At 38.6% G+C, this 22,326-nt stretch overlaps 2 protein-coding genes across 6 annotated transcripts in view; one reads left to right on the top strand and one right to left on the bottom strand.

Moving 5' to 3' along the window:
• Window positions 1–2,356, top strand: part of B3GAT2 (beta-1,3-glucuronyltransferase 2) — a 97,271-nt gene extending 94,915 nt beyond the window's left edge. Inside the window, exons 3-4 of the mRNA XM_058734396.1 lie at window positions 971–1,119; window positions 1,205–2,356. Coding sequence (XP_058590379.1) covers window positions 971–1,119; window positions 1,205–1,291 — 236 coding nt within the window. The 3' untranslated portion in view covers window positions 1,292–2,356. The remainder of the gene's footprint in view (window positions 1–970; window positions 1,120–1,204) is intronic.
• The window catches only part of SMAP1 (small ArfGAP 1), a 215,969-nt gene continuing 195,421 nt past the window's right edge, over window positions 1,779–22,326 (bottom strand). For 4 of the 5 annotated variants that reach the window (XM_058734391.1, XM_058734392.1, XM_058734394.1 and 1 more), the window contains 4 exons: window positions 11,097–11,224; window positions 5,967–6,138; window positions 4,822–5,135; window positions 1,779–2,737 (listed from right to left, as the gene is read on the bottom strand). In XM_058734391.1, the coding sequence (XP_058590374.1) occupies window positions 2,603–2,737; window positions 4,822–5,135; window positions 5,967–6,138; window positions 11,097–11,224 (749 nt within the window). In that variant the 3' untranslated portion in view covers window positions 1,779–2,602. The remainder of the gene's footprint in view (window positions 2,738–4,821; window positions 5,136–5,966; window positions 6,139–11,096; window positions 11,225–22,326) is intronic. The other variant, XM_058734395.1, reaches the window with a different exon arrangement.

Below are 22,326 nucleotides of genomic sequence, written 5' to 3'. Positions count from 1 at the left end.
TTTTGCAAAAAGAAGCATAAATCAATTCAGTTAATGTAGAAAAGGGCGAAAAGTTGCTAAGGAACATTCCTGGAGATCAGGCCTCGCAGCTTTGACTCTGGGAGGGTATCTAACTTCATTGTTAGCTTAGTCATAAAGAGCAGAGGTCCAGGACCTCAGACTTTCAAAACAACCACAAAGGTTAACAGCAGTTGCTTGCTGAGAAAGCTTGCAGTGTGTTTAATGACTAAGCCTTTAACATAGGGTTTCCTAAACCAGATTCAATAGTAATGATTTTTCACGACCAAACCATTGAAGGCAATTGAGAGTAATGTTTCCCTCAAAAAATTAAACCCCAAAACCAAATTTATCAAATGGCTGGACACCTCCTGTACTGACTTCCAAACCTCCCCCCCACCCCACCCCACCCTTGTCAGATTGAACCAAATTAGAAATTTAAACCAAATGATTACAGATTTTTCATATTCTAGCTAACTGACTTGTACTCCTCAGTCTTCTAAACTCAAAAGTAAATCGCAGCAGTGCTGGTTCTGAGGAGAGCACACATAAAGGTGTTAAAGAACAGGCAGGATACCCAGGCAGGCTTACACCCCGAGGACAGTTAGGGTAAGTCTGTATGCTCTGCAGCTATGTTTCCGTTTAGTTCCCAATTCCCAGAGTGTCGAAGGCTGGGCTGTGATGACCTCTATGAACGAGCAGCTTCTTGTCAACAGCCTAGACTTTGTATTTTACAGTGGCTCTTGTCCCCCGCCCCTGTGCGTACACCTCTGTCGTGGCACTGAACGTACCACAGTGCCCCGGTTGCTTTCTACACGTAATGCTCCTACTATTCAACTCTGAGAGCCAAGACCTGGCACATACTTGGCATGTAGAAGAATTTCTGATGTGTCCAAAATTTTACAGAAAAAAGAGAAGTACGCCAATTATTTTATTTTAAAGTCTTTTTTTTTTTTTCTCACTTTTCACAAAGGATTTGCTGTCAGTCTTCAAGTCATCTTGTCCAATCCAAAAGCCGTATTTAAGCGTCGTGGATCCCAGCCAGGGATGCAAGAATCTGATTTTCTAAAACAGATAACAACAGTTGAAGAGCTGGAACCAAAAGCAAATAACTGCACCAAGGTATTCATTTCACTTGTGCTGCTTGACCTTGTTGAGTGTCAGCGTTAAGAAGCATGGCTACCCAAAAGATTTCCCTCCCCTCTAGGTTCTCGTGTGGCACACTCGGACAGAGAAGGTTAATCTAGCCAACGAGCCAAAGTACCACCTGGACACGGTGAAAATTGAGGTATAAATTGAAGAAACTGAAGCAGCAACTGGTGCAGTTTGCCTGGCTGGTGGACGTGGGAGAGGACGTTTGGAGGTCAGGCTGCCAAACATTCAGGTATTGTTCACTTTACTTCAGTACAGCAGCCTTGACTGTCATCTGATGGACATCTGTTTAAGCAGAGCTTGCCAGTTAACACGGCTGACTGGATGGTATAAAGTGTGTGTTTTTTGTCTTCATTTGTTCTGCATGTTTTCCCTACAACGAAACCGGAAGTTCTTTGTACAGTACAGCTAGTGACACTGCGGGATACACTGTGAGTATCTTGTGTACTTTTTTTTTTTTTTTTTTTCCCATTTGGCCTTATAATTGGTGGAACTGGTTTCAGAAACAAAGGACAGGTATTTTGTTGACTAAATGTTCCCAATTCCTCACTTTGAAATATTAAGTAATTTTCATATGGTTGGTGGCAGTATACATTGTAGGAAATAAAACCCACAAAAATAAAAAGGTCTATGGATTTATCTGTTTAATATAGGGATATAACATTTTGTCAATACTAGGCACCATAAAATGTAAACACAATTACTGTCATAAACCTGGATATACCTTCAAGGATTGAAAGTGGCTTTGTTTAGTTACCCTGTTTGCGTATAGTGCAGAGAAAGGTCTTCATGTTATTAGCACTATGTACATAAGAAGAGATCCAAATTACAAGAGAGGCAGATAAAATTTGAGTTCTTTAAACATTCGTTAAACTAAGTTTTGTAGTAACATCCAGGTTTATCTTCCTTTCACTAGCCACGTTCCCTGTTAAGCACATCATAACAACAGCACAGTGAAGTGAATGATGAAATAAAAGAACTTTGATACACTAGAAAACAGTGCTCAGTGACACATTTACATTCTATTTATATGATTAAACATTTGATCATACAGTACCTTCCTACAGGATTACTGGCTAATTTGGGGGTGGGGTTTATACTGTTAGAGGTATTACTAACATGATAACTACTTCCCTTATATGCAAACATTAGAGCTATACTTTTATCGAGAGTAAAACTGATTATGCAAGTTGACTGAGCAGCTTCTCAAATAATGTGGTTTACGAAATCATGGGAAATGAGCAAAGCTGCCCTTGACATAAAATTGTTTCTCAACCTGCTTTTCACATCAAATTTAATCTGTACAGACCAACACGGTCAGTCAGATAATTCTTAATATGAACAAATGGGGAAAAAGAAAAAAAAAATATGTACATGAATAAACAGGGGAACTAGATGCGTTTTAGCAAGGAATGTCAGGTGGTAGTTCTGGATGAAACTTGCAGTGCAGTTTTCATTTCCACAGCTGTGTGCTGAGAGTCTGACCCGATGAGCTTCCAGACCAGCCCGCTGTTGTGCTGGGGGGCTGGCCAAAACCCACTGCGGGGTTTGTACTGCTGATACTCATGCCGGCCATTTGCTGATTCATCTGTGGAACATAAAAGGCTTATTTTAGGACGTTTACTTCACTTTTAATTCTTGTTTCTTGAGCCACAGTTAGACATTTATTAGAAGCTGCCTTTGAGGTTAATTTAGTCAAAGAGATAATGAAGTTTAATAGCAATTATAGAAGTATTTTTCATCAATATGAAAATTAGTCAAAGCACAGGGGTATAAGTAGACTACCAAACAATTATTTCCCTAGAGAAAGCAAATAGCTATTTTGTTTCCTTCTTGTTCTTTCCTTCCACTTTTTTTTTTAGCATTGTCCATAAAGTGATCTCAATCCTATTTATTCATTTTCAAGACTCCATTTCTTGTCCCCCAAAGATTAACCACAACTGAAAAAACACCAAAGCAATCTTTGAATTTGTATTTGAGTCCACTATTCTAACTTTCAACTATATCAGGATGTTGTGCTTTAACTATAAGGACTGAGTAAATTTTAGAAAGTCAAATACTCCAAAACTATATACTGTTTATGACAGGTATTATTCTGTCTTCATTAAAATCTTAAATGGTTCTTAAGTATTAAAAAAAGGCTGTAAAGCATACATTTTCTTTTGCTTAACCACTAAACATCTAAAATTAATTTTCATTATATAAGGTATAAGATGACCTGTGTTTTTCTTCCAGACTGGAATCATATATGTATATAAGCATCCTAACCCTTTCACTATGGTACTTCTCTTCTTCTAAGACTGATGATAAGGAAAGGAAAGGCAAGATTTATCACAAAGTACAGAGTGGATTCAAAAATCTGTGCTCGGGGTTGGAATGTATACTTAATAAGGTTCTTTAGCGGTCTTGCAAAGACACTAATGTTCACCACATTGCTGATGAGGCATAGTGTACACGTCTTCATACCAACTAAAGGTTGTAAACCACCTCATTGGCTTCCATTCCATTGAGGGGTGCTGGAAAACAGCAGCACCCCTCAGCACGCCTGAAAGTAAAGGCCAACATTAACCCCTTACTGATTCATCTAGCACCTTAACTTTGAGCTGAGTGTACTTCAGTATTTTGGCTACACAAAAGCTGTTACTGACATTTGGTACTTAAGGTTCCCAGAGGGTGGACACCAATGTCATGCAGATAATTCCTTTAAACAATGACGGTAGGGGCTCCTGGCTGGCACAGTTGGTACAGCATGTGACTCTTGATCTTGGGGTTTAAGTTCAAACCCCATGCTGGGTGTGGAGAGTACTTAAAAAAATCTTTAAAATGTGATAGTAAAAGCATTCACAGGATATACAGTGATTTTAGTAATGTTAACTATCAGTATAGACTATTCTCTGAATGCTCTCAAGGTAAAACAGCTGAACAGAAACCAAGATTCCCCCCAGTGCTAGAGGAACACCAAATAGGAACTGTAAGGGAAAGAGAGGCTGAAGCATGAAGCTAAATCTAAGGGTCTTTGTCTATGCAGAAAAGTCAGAATGGAGCACTAAAATAGACTGATTTGAAAAAAGTTTTACAAGTAAAATGGGATTTTATAATGTAAGGGGATGTCTGAGACAGATGTGGATTTGTCCATAAGTAAAAAGGAAACTCAACTGTACAAAGGTTTTTAAACAAACTTTTATAAAGCCAGGGGCAGTAGGCATATGACATGAAGAACAGCCTAGATCCCTTACAAAATAGTGCTTTGAGACTGGAAACCACTCCCTGCCCCCAACTTAGTAGTGAAGATAGGCAGGTCTAAGTGAACTATAAAAATGCCCCACCAGGGAGCTGGGTTGAAGCTTGGTGCTAATTTTACAGGTAGCAGAGAGGAAGTCTCTCAAGATGCCCAAGATAATTTCCAGCTGTTACAAACAGGATGTTCACCAGTATTATACTCTGAAATGAAAAAATGCTTAACATTGCTTTACAGAATACTCTAAATATAGGGTCAGTGACAGCTCACTTGTCTGTTTGATGTAACTTCATAATACCTATAGACAAGTCCCATCTGATACATTATCCTTACTCAGATCTTTTCTGCCATGTTGTTATTTTTAAATAAACCATTCAGAAAATGAATCCCATTTCTTTGATTTTGGAGACGCTGGAGAGTAAATGACCCCCTACCTGTGAGAGGTTCCACTGGGGCTGCTGAGCTTGCGGCAGGCCAAACTTACTCTGGGGCGCGCCCATCTGTCCCACCATTCCTCCGTGGGGGCCAACCACATTTGGGGGAAGTGGCATCACACCAGTTTGTGCGTTTCCCATAAACCCATTGGGCATGGGCATGCCCACCATCATGCTTGTACTCTGTCCCATCACATTTCCTAGAAGGCCAGGAGCTGCAGGTGCAGGCACAGGCACGCCCATTGGTGGAAAACCTTGAAATGCAGTCGGTGCTTGTGAGGTAAATGGTATATTTGTGGGTCCCATAAACACACCTGCATTTTAAGAACCATGAAAAGAAAATGAATGAAGAAAGCAGGGCTACTGTATACAGTTGCACTCACCTCTATAATCACAGAAAAAGGATCACCATCTTTCTGAAGAACCCACAGCAAAAATTTTAATTCCAATCTGCTCCTACTGCTCAGACCGACTCACAACCTCAGAGCTGGTTACTTCCAAAATGCACACAAATCAGTTACAAACCTGAGCAAATTTAGGCTAGATATATCTTATGCAATAGCCATATAAACTCCACAGCATGAGATTATGTGCTGTTTGTGCTGACTTGCACGGCTTGTCTCCCACTATCAGATACACAACTGAGAGCTGATGGTGTCTGCCTTTAATGGAAGCAAGTGTCCTAGAATTCCAGCTCATTATTTTAGAAGGAGTGCATTTGACAGATTCAAACTATGTAAACAATAGATCTTACTGTGCTAGTCTTTCATTATAATTATTAAAAACTCAGTTTTGGAATTCATGTGATAATTCAGATTGCTTATTGTTTACTTACAGAGAAAATACCATACTGTACACAAAGTTGTAAACTTCATGCAAATCAAAATAATTCTTCAAAAATAACCCATGTCCTGTAAGCTTGTGAAACAATATTAAGTGATATGTGAACAGCGTGTTACTTCTAAATAAAGTTTTGTGAATCCTGTATATGCTTTTTAATTCTAATGCTTCATACCAGTTTTGTAGTTGCACAAATTGCAAAGAAGCACCTGGTACATGGAAAAATAGGAAGAAATAATATCATACAAAGGGTATTCTAGTAATGTTACTGCAATTCACTGAAAGCAGATTTGAAAATGAATTACCAGGAGTACTCTGCTGCTGAATGGTTCCTGTGCCATACAGAGATAAGATGGAATCTTTGGAGAGTTGTTTCTTTGCTACCTCTTCTGACTTTGTAGCTTGCTCAGTGAAGAGATCCAGATCTCCAGATATTACTGTAGACAGAGTGGCAGCTGCAGGTATAGAGGGTGTCCCCTGAGACAAATACCAAAACAAGCTATCAAATTCTGCATACTAACACATAGTTCATCCCTTCCTTAAAATCTAAATGAATTAGAAATTATACAACTGTAGAAGGTAATATGGTGACATCAGGATCATTCACAAGCCCACACAAAACCAACATCTAGGACAAAGATACAATGTTTCCTATTTTAAATCTGTTAATGTGAGAGAACTAGATCAAAGCTCTTTCATAATAAATTGTGTTTACCTGCTAAACTGACACTGCATTTTTGCCCATCATATCCTGACCACAGTGGGTTCAACAATAGTATGTGGCTGCTGTGTGAGGACCACCATTCATGGGAGATGCTGGGGATCCACTTCAACTATTTCAAGGAACTGGTATCCCTTAGAATAAAGAACTACAGCAGAGTGCAAGAGGGTCTTGCAAAGGCTGATTTTGTCTTTGAAAAAAAAAGCCTTTGTTTTTCAAAAGCTGCATCATATTTCTGTAAACCTAATCTAGATCAGTTTTAACCTCATAGTAGAATGTTTCTAGTCTATCCAGAAATGAAGTACAGCAAAACTTCACCTATACTCTCAACCATATCTTCATTCCACTTTTGGAAAATAGAAATAAACATTCAGATACTTAATACAAAAGAAAAATGTTCACTTAACCTATATGTGCACACAGATTATACAATCACAGCTAATAACTTCACTTTAATGATCTCTGCAGCCATTTATTCAATCACATTCACATTTGTTTACATGAAATTGTTTTAGATATGAAGAGTTTCAAAGAATTCTAAGAAGAATGGTAGAAACTGGGTAAGGGTCTTCTCAAACTACAGAATAAGGTGAGTAGTAGGTAGAAGTTAAAGATCCTGTAAACAAATTTGCCTTAGTTTTTTAAAAAATCAAACATTTAACATCTTGGCTAAAAAAAGTAGCAATAAATTACCATCCAAGCATTGTATTCACAAATTTAAGGAGAACAATAGTTGAATCTACTATGACAAATTAAGCAAGCATTTTGAGATAGAAGTCACTGCATTTTGCAGAAAGTCTGAAATGTGTAAGGACTCGGACACAGTGGAATACCAAATATGGGAATGCACTGGAATAAAATATTACCTAACTACCAGTGATGCAGCAGAAACTCTCAGAGCCTAAGAGCAAGTGCACTGGAGCCAGCCTGCCAGGACTAGAACTCTGGTCCCACTGCTTGCTACACTGTGCCCTGAGACTGTCACTTAGTCTCCACTCTCTTCTGTAAACTTGGAGATAGGACTTCTAACCTTACAGAGTTGCTTGATGACCACTAGAAGTGCTCTGCACAATGGCAGAATTAAGCACACAATGTTTAAGTTGTTAGGTAATGAAGCAACCATCTCACTAAGTAATCTTTCCATAATGTTTAGTTTCTGTTCAGTCTAAGAACCGGCTCAAAATCCTGAGGTCTATTCCCTGTGGAAGAGATGAAACTACAAGAAAATCCAAAATGGCTGGGAAACCTATTCTAGTAGTCCCCCTCACCACACCCCCATACACTTTCCAAGATACATTCCAAGTACCCTGGGGATGCCTGAAACCATGGATAGTACCGAAACGTATATATACTGGTTTTTTTTCCTATACATCCACACCTATGACAAAGTTTAATTTATAAATTAGGCACAGAGAGCATAAAGTAGAACAATTAATATGCTATAATAAAAGTTATGTGAATGTGGTCTCTCAAAATATGCTGTACTCTTCTTATGATGTGAGATGATAAATGCCTACGTGATGAGATGAAGTGAGGTAAATGACAAGTGAGGCACCGTGACAAGTGTTAAGCTACTACTGATCACCTGGTGATATATCAGAAGAAAGATCATCTGCTTCCAAACTGTAAGCGACTAAAACCACAGAAAATGAAACCACAGTCTCATACTAGAGCAGCCTAATATCCACATGCTCTAAACGTGTATTTCTTCTGATGAAGGTACATAAAATGGAACATCTACCTCAACGTGGTCATAGTCTAAAAACAGCCAAACCACATAGCATGACTAGTAATCACTCCTATGTCCATTTTTTATTTTTTGGTGCTCCATTTGACAGCAGTGTAACTCCAGGATTAAAGGAGAATAACCTTTGTCTGTCAATTTACACTTTGAGAGGCTGCAGAATCCCTAAACCAAAGGTTCTCTCTGGCTGTTGGGATCCTAAGGCTGATCCAAGGTCAAGGCAGCACCTGTACAGGTCTAGATACTGTTGGTTTATGTGTGTTAGAGATAGAAGGAAAGGGATGGCTTCTGTAAGTCACCTTTGAGGACTCTGGAATGATTCCCTGGGAACCCCCAATATACATGTGCATTCTGGTCAGATGAGTATTTCCAACCTCCTTCAGAAGACTACACAGCCAAACAGGTAAATCTCTCTCGTCTTCACATGAGTGGGAAATCTTTTAATTTAATTTTTACTATGAGTAAAATCAGGACTGAAAGAGTATAGGGTTCAGAGTAATTCCTATTTCTATCCAATTTTACATAATAGAAACTCACCAAAATTAGTTACATAGCTAGAGTATATGTATAAAATGTGTAATTTAACCTGCCTTTCCCCTCTCCCCATTTTCAAAGACATTTTGAAAACATGTTTGGGTTTTAATCTTTGCATGTAGTTCAGATGAAAGATAACTCTGCTCACCCAATATTTTATAGGGCTCAATACAACTGGCGCAGTTTTGGTCCAAAATCAATGTTCTAAAAAAAGAATCAGATGGGATTTAAAAAATCAACTCTGTTACTCTTAGTTGCTGATGCAGAATGCACAAAGCATGAAGGCCAGACCAACCAATCCCTCATAAAGGTAGAAGCCACACCCCGTATTGTGGTCATGGTGCTACTTAAGAGTTAAATGAAGTCTGCATTGTTCCACTTGCTTTGATACCGAAAAGAGCACATGAAGTACACTGAAACCTCAGATGTGGGGTCTAATTCTCTGTGTGGTTGCAAAGCAACTCACATACTCCAATGGAATCCAAAGAAGTTTAGCAGATAAAACAGCCTCACTAGAATACTAGACCAAAAGAAACTGCTTTTTGTGCTCAGATTGTCAAATAACCTAATGCTTCTTTCTGAAGCCAAAACATTAGCATTACACAATTTTTATTATCACATGCATACCCATGCCTGCACAAATTCACAAGGTAATTAATGTTAATTGAAACAATAGTAGTAATAGTCCCTCATTTTATGTTTTGGGGTAGGGGAGAAGGAACAGAGCCAAAAAATAAAGCTATCTTTTCTGAAAATAAACATTAATGCTGCAATTTTGATAAGCTAATTTCTATGACATTTATTTGCTCAATTCTAGTGGTAATTATGACTATCATAACAAAAAAATGCATAATAAAAGTATAAGCAATTAGTCTTCTTAATAAGACATAAGTTCTTATTAAAACTTTCCACCCAAACAATTTTCATTTGGCTCAGTTTTTCTAGAGAAAAAGAAATATTTTACCTCAAAAATTATGCTGTACCAAAACACACTGTTGTTCATTTATAAAGTATAAATTTAAAATAGAATTTTAAAGTTGTATGCTTAAGAGTAACCTATATTCCTAAAAGTTAATATATTCACCTTCAAAAAAGATAAATACTTGATGGGATCACTTGTATGTGGAATTAAAAAGAAAAGTTGAATTCATAGATGGTGGTTACCAGAGCTTGGGAGTGGACAAAAAATAGAGGTTGATACAAACTTTCAGTTATAAAACGAGTAAGGTCTGAGGACATCTAATGTGACTACAGTTGATTATACTGTATTGTGTAACTGAAACTTGTAAAGAAAAAACTAAAGTTCTCACCAAAAAAAGTAAATATGTGAGGTGATGGGTGAGGTGATTGGTGTGTTGATGGTGGAAGTGAAATATACACTTTAAATATTTACCATCTTATTTGTCAATTATACCTCAATAAAGCTGAAAAAATATTTAAAGTATTAAACAATTTACAATTTTAAAAAAAGGAATAAAGGCAAAATGTAACGTCAGGAACAGAATTCAAAATTTCTTTATCATCAATGTGAAAAGAAATCCTGATCATTAATATTGCCCTAAATAATTTTTTTAAAAATTTAAAAGTAGAAACATTGTATGTCCACTATACTTCAATAATAAAACAATTTTAAAGCTAACTTAACTATCTTCATAAGAAAGGACTACTTAATTTGCTACAATTTCTTATTCTTGATTTTTCTGCAACCAGAAATAAACTATCTTGAGGATGGCTCAATAGAGCATAAAAATAGAACTACTAGCTTATATAATCAATATTTATACACCTATGGTTAACTTTAAAACCTCTGAAGTTACCGTGTTAATCTCTGGCAAGGTTGAAATAGTCTGAATTTTCCCATTTACTCACTCTAAACACCACTGTTTGCCTAAAGCCAGAGTCAGCACACTTCAAACAGTGAATATTTAGGCCTTTTGGGTCAAAGAGTGTTGCAACTATTTAATATGCTTTTGTGATGTAAAAGCACCCACAGGCAATATGTAAATAAATGGAATGGCTGTGTTCCAATAAAACTTTGTTTGCAAAATCAAGCTGCAGGCTTAGTTTGTCAACCCCTGGCCTAAAGAACAGTAAGCTTTCAAATCAGAGACTGCTCAGAGACAATTCTTTCAAAATTGAACTTTTTTTTTTTTTTTTTTTTTTTTAATTTATTTTTGGGACAGAGAGAGACAGAGCATGAACGGGGGAGGGGCAGAGAGAGAGGGAGACACAGAATCGGAAACAGGCTCCAGGCTCCGAGCCATCAGCCCAGAGCCTGACGCGGGGCTCGAACTCACGGACCGCGAGATCGTGACCTGGCTGAAGTCGGACGCTTAACCGACTGCGCCACCCAGGCGCCCCTCAAAATTGAACTTTTGAGGGTTTTCAAAAAGGAAATAAGCAGTGATGATGTAAAACCATGTTCTTACTACATACCTGAGCTGCGGGTATGACCGTTGCAGGTAAGGGATTAGAAATCATTGGTCCAAAGATGTCCAGATCATCATTCAGGGATGGCACCGTGGTTGTGTTCCCATTGGTCACTGGTGCCTCGGCAGGGCCATCTGAAAAGAACACAGATTCTCATCCTAAAGTAGATTCTCTTAAATTACTTAAAACATGACATTATTTTTTAAATTAATATATGGTTAAAAACAGTTAAAAGGTTGACAAGATATATGTCCCCCTTTTACCCCCCAGGTTCTCTCCTCTTTCCCAAAGAAACTATTTCCAGTTTTGTTTATTCTCTCAAAAATATCCTTTACTCACCAGTTTCTAGGTACAATATATCCAAACCCTGTTTTAACTAATGGTATTACACTATTCACGTTAGTCTGCATCCTGATGCTCTTTATATGCCAGGCACTGCTCTGAGTACATACATTAATTCATTTAATCCCCATAACCTTATGAGACAGACACTACTTTTGAGATAACTGACTAAACTGCCATTTCATACCATGTTCTTATAAGTAAGAATGCCTGCATGTGTGTGTGATAGATGACATCAACTTCATATCATGTTTACCTATGCTGGAAATAAATTCTGATGATTTAAAATGTTTGTAACGTTGAATTCTTAAGTTACAATGGGGGGGGGGGTGCACCTGGGCGGCTCAGTTGGTTAAGAGTCTAACTTCGGCTAAGGTCATGACCTCGTGGTTCTTGGTTTAAGACCCACATTGGGCTCTGTGCTGACAGCTCAGAGCCTGAAACCTGCTTTGGATTCTGTGTCTCCCTTTCTCTCTGCCCCTCCCCCGCTCACACACACACACACACACACACACATTCTCTCTCTCTCTCTCTCTCTCTCTCTCTCTCTCAAAAATAAGCATTAAAAAAAGTTACAATAAGGGAAAAAACTACATAGAAAGGAAAAACATACACTGTGTAAACTGATTCTGTAGCAAGTATCCATAAAACTTTGAAATAAACTCACTGTATACTCAAGCATGGCCACGTTCAGTGATGGCAGTACCAAGCCACTGAGCTGTACCCGGAAGGGAACTCTGACAGAGTGACAATATCCTTTATCAGCTTCTTACTTAACCTACCATTCAAAAAACTTTTTTCAAAGTTTGTCTCTCCTTTTTACATGAGTGCAGAATTTACAAAATATAAAAGGTGAGACTTGGAGTGGGTTGGAGTAGAGAGTTTGTGAGCGCAGTCCAGGGATTGGGACACCTCACACACTTTCCTGTGGCCACAACCAAGTTAACACTTAAGAGTGTCCCCACTCCAATCTCTTGTGATGAGGGAGCATGAGGCATGCTGACAGGCCACAACCCTGCCCCCTCCCCCCCCACACCAGTTGGGATATGTGTGATATTCCTCTTGGCTGCCTGAGAACAAAGGAAAGGGGAAAAACAAATGGTTAACTGATAGAGATCATAGTCCTACAAGACCTGAGTCTCCATCTATTCATGAATATCTTAGTAAATTATAGGAAAAAGGCAATCTTATCAATAGCCTAATCTCCAGAAACCTATAGACTCTGTTTCCTGGAGCCCCAACATCATCCCTCCATAGTGATGTGGGAAACAAAGAAGGAAATGGCAGAACTAAATTTCCTTGTAACTTGCAGTCCATTGACAAATACTTGAGGCAGGCAGAGTAAAATGTTTCTCCAGAACTCCCCACTGTCCTAATGCTAATGCTTTGCCACAGGGAAAACAACCTTAGCTTGATAATAGCTAGGCCTCCAATATCCTGGAAGTCTTCTTTAGCATATGAAAATCTCACTGGAAACTTCCCCTTGACTTTACCTCCCTCAACTCCTAAGTATATAACCAATGTCTCCTCATCATCCCAGGGCAGCTCTTCCTGCCCACGCTCCTGTCCCCATACTTTAATAAAATCACCGTTTTGCACCAACAGCATCTTTAAGAATTCTTTCTTGGCCATCGGCCTGGACCCCATAACCCCACTGTCACCCCCAAAAACCTTATCATCTTGAGACTCATGTCCTAATCAAGCTTCTATTTTAACAATTTACAATCTTTTTGATCTCTCTTTGCCTCAAAGGCAAATTAGTCATCTTTCAAAATTTCTTTAAGGTTGAGTGAGATGTCTTGCACAGAGCAGGTTTCCAATATTTGGCAAATCTAATGGAAGGTCTTCCACATACTAGGTATTTCTACCACAAACCACAGACACTCCCAGGTTTCTTTTCTTTTTTAAAATATAACTATAGAAACTTATATTTTATTTCCCAGTTTAAGCCTCAGTAAGTCACATATTACTAATTTCAGTGAATAAATGGGTCAATGAAATATTTTTTACTACTTAATTTCTAAAAGACTGTAAAACCCACATAAGATTAGTTTGTAAGAGATCAACTGCAAATATTTTTAAATCACTTTCACTGATATATTATCAGAACCAAAAAAAATATAGGTTTACACTCTCTCTCTCTCTCTCTCTCTGTGTGTGTGTGTGTGTGTGTTTGTGTGTGTGTTGTATGTTCTATCTCTATTAAGCACTATGGACAATTTAAAGGTGAAGCAATAAAACAATGCACAGATAGTACTAATTTATAATATACAGAATTTTAAGCTAAGATACAACTATGACCTAAAAGAATACAATTCAATTCAAATACAACTCATGAAAGTTTTTTTTTTTTTTCATTTCTAACCACAAATGGCAACATTCATTTTGAAGTCAGGCATCTTTAAAGAGCTATTTCATGTTTTCCAGTCCATTCCACATTCCATTTACATCATGTAAATATGAACCAGAAACAAAATATTTTAAAAGGACAAGGTATTCTACATTAAAAACACAATTAAAGGAACATCATCTTTGTGGTATCTACAACATCTCAGTTAAGAAACTCAACAAGGACATGTGAGCCAGTTGTACCATCATCCATGAGCTGCAGAGCTGGGGACAGGGAAACAACCCCATCAAACAGACATATTTAATTGTATCATGAACAAGGAAGCATTTTATTAGCAGGAAATAAAACCATATAACTATAACTATAACTATATATATATATATATATATATATATATGCAGTTTAAATTCACAGACAGAAGCATATGTCCTTTAGAACAAACTACAGTCAAGAGGAACAAGGGTAAAAAAGCAAAAGCCTGAGTATAAATATATTTCCAGTTTTTCAGTTAAAATTTTTTGCTTTTTCAAGTAATAGTAATCACTAACAATTAGGACAAATTTATGAAAAAAATACCTTAAACTTGAGAAAGTACTATCTTTTATTTTTTGGTGAGAAAATATCCTGACTCGACTTTTACCACAGGACATGTCAACCTAGTTTACAGAACGCCATTGTGCCAGCATACACTGTATGAGAACCAAGAGGTTCACCAACTGCAGGCAAATGATCTGTATTCATTACTTTTTTTTTTTTTTAACGTTTATTTACTTTTGAGACAGAGAGAGAGAGCACGAGTGGGAGAGGGGCAGAAAGAGGGAGACAGAATCCTAAACAGGCTCCAGGCTCAGAGCTGTCAGTACAGAGACAGACGCGGGGCTCAAACTCACGAACCGTGAGATCATGACCTAAGCCGAAGTCGGACGCTCAACCAACTGAGCCACCCAGGCACTCCTGCATTCATTACTTTTATAAACTGTACATCTTTCAGAAATGTATGTCTGTTTTTAAGAATATTACTTCATTTATACTTTCAAGTCTAAACCCTATTCAGAGTCTAAATTATAAAACAACATGCGGCACGTTATGTGGTTTTGAAATCTCGTTTTACCCTTCACACCCTTAGGATCACATATGTAACCAACAAAAATAACAGCCAACACTCAGTATAGTGCTTATTTCATGTCACCCTAAAAAAATACAAGTACATCAACATATACGTACACTTCTTTAGTCTTTATAATGATGCTATGAGAGGTATTATTAATTATCCTCATTTGCAAATGGTAAAAACATTAAACTTGTCCATGGTCACAGAGCTAGTGCAAAGCCTTGGGTTATAATCTAAGTCAATTTTTATAATAAGATCAATACATTCTTGTAAAAGATGCAAATAATGCAAAAATGAATAAACTAAAAGTTCACTACCATGGATGATGGTAATGGCTGCAAAATAATGTGAATAAATGTACTTAATGCCACTAAACTGTATGTGTAAAACTGGCTAATATGGTAAATTATGTTGTGTATTTTTATCACAATAAAAAAGTCCCTACATTTTCTATGCTTATAAACATATGTTTAAAACAACGTATATATATCAAAGTCATTTTCTTTAGATCAAATGGTGTATGTGTGGGTGAGAATGGACTGCATTCCATATTGCACGAACTTAAGATAACTTACTTATTCAATCCTGCACTACTGGGCATTTAGATAGTTTCCAGACTTTCATCATTACAGAAGCAGTAAATACCTACTGTCCTTAATATAAAGCCTACATAGCTCATTTTCTTCACTGCAAGGTAACATGACTTCATGTTCTACTACCACACTATAACGACCTTCATTTTCTCATTCCATTAAAAATATATATGTATATTTAAAATCTGACCTTTTGAAGTCTCAGAAAGGCATTCTACACCAACAACAAAGTCAGGCTCTCTTTGTAACCACCTACCATCATGGAGCTGCCATGAAAGTCAACTCATAACAGAAGTTCAAGGAACTTTGGAATCCTTTAGAATGAGACAGAGGAAGCATCTGCTTAGGAATGTGATCTTTATGGAAAGGTTGCCATTTTCCAAGTGAATAAGGAAGATACGTGTATTAACTCCAAAAACCTAAGATAAGGAACTTTCTCTCCCAGGTCTGACCAAGGTTTCCTATCCAGCCTTGTGACAGACACAGTGACTCTTCTCTGCCTTCACATCTACAACACAACTGTCTTCTTTTCTCTCTACCCCAGTCTTCTTCTCATATAATCCCCTAATATCAGAGGTTTTACCCCCATCAGTTTTTGTTGTTGCTGTTACTACAAAAGCTAAGCATTCACAGAATTGTTGAAAAATCCTTAGCCTAAACAAAAACTTCCCAGCCTTGCACAATCAGTAAATACAAGTTCCCAAAGGGTTTTCCCAGTGGATTTCAACGTTTGCTAATCTGACTTACTATACTGTGTTTAACTTGCTAAACGCATTCTTTAAAATTTTTTTTTAATGTTTATTTTATTTTTGAGAGAGAGAGAACGCGAACAGGGTTGGGGCAGAGAGAAAGGGAGACACAGAATCTGAAGCAGTCTCCAGACTCTAAGCCATCAGCAAAGAGCCTGATGAGGGGCTCAAACCCAGGAACCTGAGATCATGACCTGAGTGGAAGTCGGACGCCCAACAAACAGCCATCCAGGCGCCCCTAACAGCATTCTTTAAAAAGGACTGTTTCATTATAACGGCTGTATTTTTGCTTTTCAGTATTTAAAAAGGACAGTTAAAGGGGCACCTGGGTGGCTCAGTTGGTTGAGCGTCCGACTTCGGCTCAGGTCATGATCTCACAGTTTGTGGGTTCCAGTCCCACATCAGGCTCTGTGCTGACGGCTTGCTCAGAGCCTGGAGCCTGCTTCAGATTCTGTATCTCCTTCTCTCTCTGCCCCTCCCCCGCTCACGCTTTGTCTCACTGTTTCTCAAAAATAAATAAATAATTAAAAAAATTTTAAAGAGGACAGTTAAAGACTATTTGTCATATTACCATCATTAGAAATATCATATCTCCTAGACTTTTTTTTTTAATGTTTATTTTTGAGGCGGGGGACGGGGCTGGTGGTACTCCGTGCATGTGCCTGCTCGTTCATGGGAGAGGGGCAGAGAAAGAGGGAGACAGAAAATCCAAAGCAGTCTCCACTCTGAGAGCAGAGCTGAATGCGGGGGCTGGAACTCACAAAGATCATGATCTGAGCCAAAGTTGGAGGCTTAACTGATTGAGCCACCCAGGCGTCCCTTCCTGGACGTTTTAGAAGAATGTTTATACATGTTACCATTTTTGTCTCTGTGAGAGACAGGGAAGGCATCTCCTTCCATTATCTCCAGTTACAGAAACCAGGGCACACACACCTTGAAAGACTTGTTCAATGTCACTTCCCTAGTTAAGCAGCAAAATCTCCACTACAACAGTCTTCTGACCCCTAGGCTAGTGAGTTCTTTTTTCTAGTGATGAAACCACATTTCATCAAAAGTCATGGAATTACAACTGTACCTAATTATAAACAGGTCACTTAAAATTCTGGAAGTTAAAAGCCAACTTTTATATAGTTTATAATTATGTGCACTAAGAAAAGCAGTGACATAAAAGGTTCAAAAACCATTCAGCACCACATGCACAGTTCCTCTTCATCTCCCCACTCCTCTGTCCTACCAAGCGCAGTATCTTCTCAATTTACAGGCAAGGATACAGGTGGTTGTGGTCATCGATGAGCAAAGTAGGCTGAGAGAAGCAAGTGTGGGGTACAGTCAGCCTGGTTCAACAAAGTATTCACGTATCACAGTGAGTTCAATGAATCCTTTTGATCAAGGGTCCACTAACAGCACAGTCTTTGCTGACTGAATAAAAGCTCAGAGGCCACAAAAGCGGAAGAGAAGTGGATGTCTGTGCAAACTAATCAGAATTCACCACAGACAAGCACCTCAGAGTGAGTGTTGTGTTCCTTGCTCAGTTAGGAATGGTGGTGGGAGCAGCCGGCAGCAGGAGGAGGGAGAAGCCCCCTTTAATCAGTATGCAGAAACAGTCGTTGGTGGACAATAAAAATAATGGGAGATCCAGAGTACAAGAAAAGCCTAAGGCAAATGGGAAGAAATTTAGCTGGGGACAACATCATAAAAAACGATAATGAAGCACAAAGGACCCCTTGAAAAGGCAATGAACAAACTGAAGAAATTAGGACAATGGAGTAAAATGAAGAAGGAATTTCAATCTCGAAGGCAAGGAAGGGATCAAGCCCACAGTTAGGGGCTTGTGGGTAACTATTTTTTTTTCAACGTTAACTTAAAAGTTTAAAACCAGTGTTTTATCTGAAAACTGAGTTTGTACATGACTTTTAAAATGCACACGTACCATAAATTTACAAGAAAATGTTAAAATGTTTTGAGCTAAAAAAAAAAAAAGTTGTTAAAATCAGTGCTACATCTCACATGAACATAAGGCATGCCCAGCATGCATTTACTGGCCTGCTTTGCATCATGACACTGATAGATGCTTCGAAAAAAGGTAACATTTCAAATATGACAAAGTCATGAAGGCCAGTCTCTGTCATCTAGAAATCCTCAATATGGTGAAATGAGACTGCTGATTCTATTAACTGTGGCTATACCAGAACTCATCTAACACCAATAATCCAAATGAGTAAAGGTTTAAAAAAAAAAAAAAAAAGTAAGACAATATTTAGTGTCTTCTTTTTGGCTCATTCCCAGTACCTCTGAATGATAATTTATAAACTAAAGGAAATAAGAATATAACACTTTACATTTTAATAACACATTTTTAAAACTAATATTTTTATGCCAGGTACTTTGATCAATGCTTTTTATAAAGTATCTCAGTTTAATCATATCACCTTAAGAGATTTTTGTACACATTAGGCCTAGGATTTCAACAGAATTCTGGTGGTGTACCTAGAAAACTCAACTGCCATAACCAGTTTGAGAAGTTTTTTCTGGAGCCCCTAAGCAGAAATAGGTGCCCTTTCCCCATCTAGTGTTAAAACAGAAGTTGCCCTACATCACTAATAAAAGTGCCTGCGGGGCAGGGCTGGCTTCACTACCACCAGGTCCACTCACTGTACTCGACACGAGCTCCTTTTCTGAGGCAACTAATGACTCCTGAGTCCTTATGACCCAACACTACTTCCATTGTAGACCTGTCACCCACATCTGGTCAGCCAGGCCTACTGACTTTTCCACCCAAATCCAGGGGCTACAAAAGTGGCAGCCTTCCCAAATACCTCAATATTTTTAGTTTTTAAAGGCATCTGAATATACTTAGGTTGACAGGCAATCCCAGTATGCTACAAGACCTCATTACTGCACCCTGTTACCATGTTCACAGTCCAAACCCCTTGTCCACTCCCTCCTGTCATCTCACCAGGAAGACACAGTGGAGCCACCTCCTTAATTTGATGCTTAACACAAAGCCCAATCCCAGGGGCTTCCTCTCTCCAGTTCACCAATGACAGTGAGGTTGGAATTCTATCTCCAAAGCAGAACTATGTCCTCCAGAGTCACACTGTCCAGAGGCCAGTGCATCACTGCCACACAGCACCACACACAACTAACTACCCACACACAGCCCAGTCTCCTCCACCCACTGCCTAGTGAGCAGGAAGCACATCTTACTCTCAACTACAGATCTGTTCCAAGTGTGCTATCATAGCACCTGGCAGGTGCTCCGAAGATGACCTCCATAACACACTGGATCTTACTTGAAATAAATCTCCACAGGACAAACAACAACAACAACAAAACCCAAAAGTGAAACAACTCATTTGCTCCTCCTCCTGACAAGCAGCAGCAAGAAATTAACCTCTGAATTGAGGAAAGTAAAATTTAAATCGGGAATTTTAGCATTATTCCAGATTTCAAACTGAATTCTCACAACCAATTCTCTTACATAATCCCACTCTTCCCTCAGCAGTAATTCTCTATCTTCCAGTTTCCAGACTGCAACCTCATCCCCAACTTGTATTACTATACACACAGAGAAGCTGCATTTTCTGGTATTTACTAGAGTTCCATGAACTCTGCTGGCGCTCAGTAAATATTAATTAAATTCATCCTTTACTTGAATGTCAGATGTATTAGCTGGTCATAATCTATTTGCACAAATAATAAAAAATGTCAAAGAGCAACATGAGATTTTATGTATTGCTAATCTAGTTTAAGGCAGATAAGAATATAATAAGTAAACGGATGTTAGGTTTTTCATTACCATTTTTGACTGAGCATGAATATTCAGCCTTGAGTACACCCTTGCTACAATGAAAACTGCCAAGTCTAATTCTTCATCAGTAACTACTGAGGCGTCATCCTAGGAAGGAATGAATTTAAAGTGGAAATAGCACTGATTAAAGAAGGCTGCTTCCATGAGATGCAGTATGTTCTCCTTAATGGCAAAATTCCTTCTTAAAGCTTTATAAATTTTCATGTTACTCAAAGAACCTTTTTTATTTTCTACACAAGAAACCATTTAAAGCTCTTTCCTTAATAAAAGTGTTATTTGGAATTCCTTTGTATTAAAACACATGAATTGCTTTATGAAATGAAATAAACTCCCATGTGCGTTACTTTGTGAAATTCAAGTCACAAATGTCCATTGAAAGCATATTAAAATTGTCAAGCTTCAAATTGTTTTCAAATGCCTTAAAAAAAAAAATGTGCCTGAGAGTTAAGTGGAGCTATTTATTTTTATTTTTTAGTTAATTTTCTTACTGCTAAAAAGCTGGTATTTAGACTACTTTACTAAAATGATTGAAATGGCCTTAAAAGATGATCTTAGAGGGGCGCCTGGATGGCGCAGTCGGTTAAGCGGCCGACTTCAGCCAGGTCACGATCTCGCGGTCCGTGAGTTCGAGCCCCGCGTCGGGCTCTGTGCTGACAGCTCGGAGCCTGGAGCCTGTTTCCGATTCTGTGTCTCCCTCTCTCTCTGCCCCTCCCCCGTTCATGCTCTGTCTCTCTCTGTCCCAAAAAAAATAAATTAAAAAAAAAAAAAAAAAAAAAAAAAAAAAAAAAAGATGATCTTAGGGGTGCCTGGGTGGCTCAGTCGGCTAAGTGTCCGACTTCAGCTCAGGTCACGATCTCGCAGTTCATGGGTTCGAGCCCCGCGACGGGCTCTGTACTGACGGCTCAGAGCCTGGAGCCTGTTTCAGATTCTGTGTCTCCCTCTCTCTCTGACCCACCCCGTTCATGCTCTATTTCTCTTTGTCTCAAAAATAAATAAACATTAAAAAAAAAATTAAAAAAAAAAAAAGATGATCTTAACCCTCTTGCTCTATTTGTTGTCCGTTTTACGTATGTATGTATATATATGTATATGTATTTATGTGTGTGTGTATATATATATATACGTATATATGTATGCATGCATGTAAGTAAATTTAAAACTAAATTGTAGGGGCACCTGGATGGTTCAGTCGGTCAGTCGGTTAAGCATCTGACTCCTGATATGGGCTCAGGTCCTGATCACATGGTTCGTGGGTTTGAGCCCCATATCGGGTTCTGTGCTGGCAATGTGGAACCTGCTTGGGATTGATTCTCCGTCTCCCTCTGTCTCTGCCCCTCCCCTGCACAAGTTCTCTCTCTCAAAAATAAAATTAAAAAAACCCAACAAATTGTATAAGAAAAATTTCTTTCTAAATGCTGAAAACATGGTGACAGACTAGATTTCTTCGAGGCCACCCAATTTCCTTAGTGCTTTTATTTTTTTTTAATTTTTTTAAATGTTTTTATTTATTTTTGAGACAAAGAGAGGGCATGAGCAGGGGAGGGGCAGAGAGAGAGGGAGACACAGAATCCGAAGCAGGCTCCAGGCTCTGAGCTGTCATCACAGAGCCCGACGAGGGGCTCAAACCCACAGACCATGAGATCATGACCTAAGCTGAAGTTGGATGCCTAACCAACTGAGCCACCCGGGGGCCCCTCCTTAGTGCTTTTCAAGGAGCTGCAAATCTTCTCTCAGTCAAAGACCATGCTGTGTGACAACAGTCTGGAGGAGTCCTAGTTACATAGTATAATTTGAGTCCCTCCTCTGCACATCCCCTTCAAAGGCCTGAGCTATCTCTTACTCATCTCCCCTGACCTGGTATTCAGGCTACAGTCTCAGCACAGCCCTGCATACAAGTTACTGTGCTATATGCTTCACATTTATTTCTTCATTTAGATTCCATCCATCAACCACAGAGGTTCTTATTTCCATTTCCTAGATAAAAACACCAGAGCCCACACAAACTGCAGGTTACTGCCTCTAAATCTAGTGCTCTTCTTCTGACACAATGCCACCAGCTATCAATATGATAAGGATCCAATATCTGTTTTGCGTGGCACAAGGTCACCTGGTAGTCTTTGAGTTTTATTCTGTGTCACAGCTCAACGCAGTGTAATAGTTAAGAACATGGGCCTGGCTCTGTAACCTACAAGCTATGTGACTTTAGGCAACTTAACCTCTCTGTGCCTCAGTTTCTTCACCTATAGAATGGAAATAATGATAGCTCACCAGCCTTAGGTG

Source organism: Neofelis nebulosa, chromosome 6 (assembly GCF_028018385.1).
Source record: "Neofelis nebulosa isolate mNeoNeb1 chromosome 6, mNeoNeb1.pri, whole genome shotgun sequence".
Lineage (NCBI taxonomy): Eukaryota > Metazoa > Chordata > Mammalia > Carnivora > Felidae > Neofelis > Neofelis nebulosa.
This window is presented reverse-complemented; position numbering and strand designations above follow the sequence as displayed.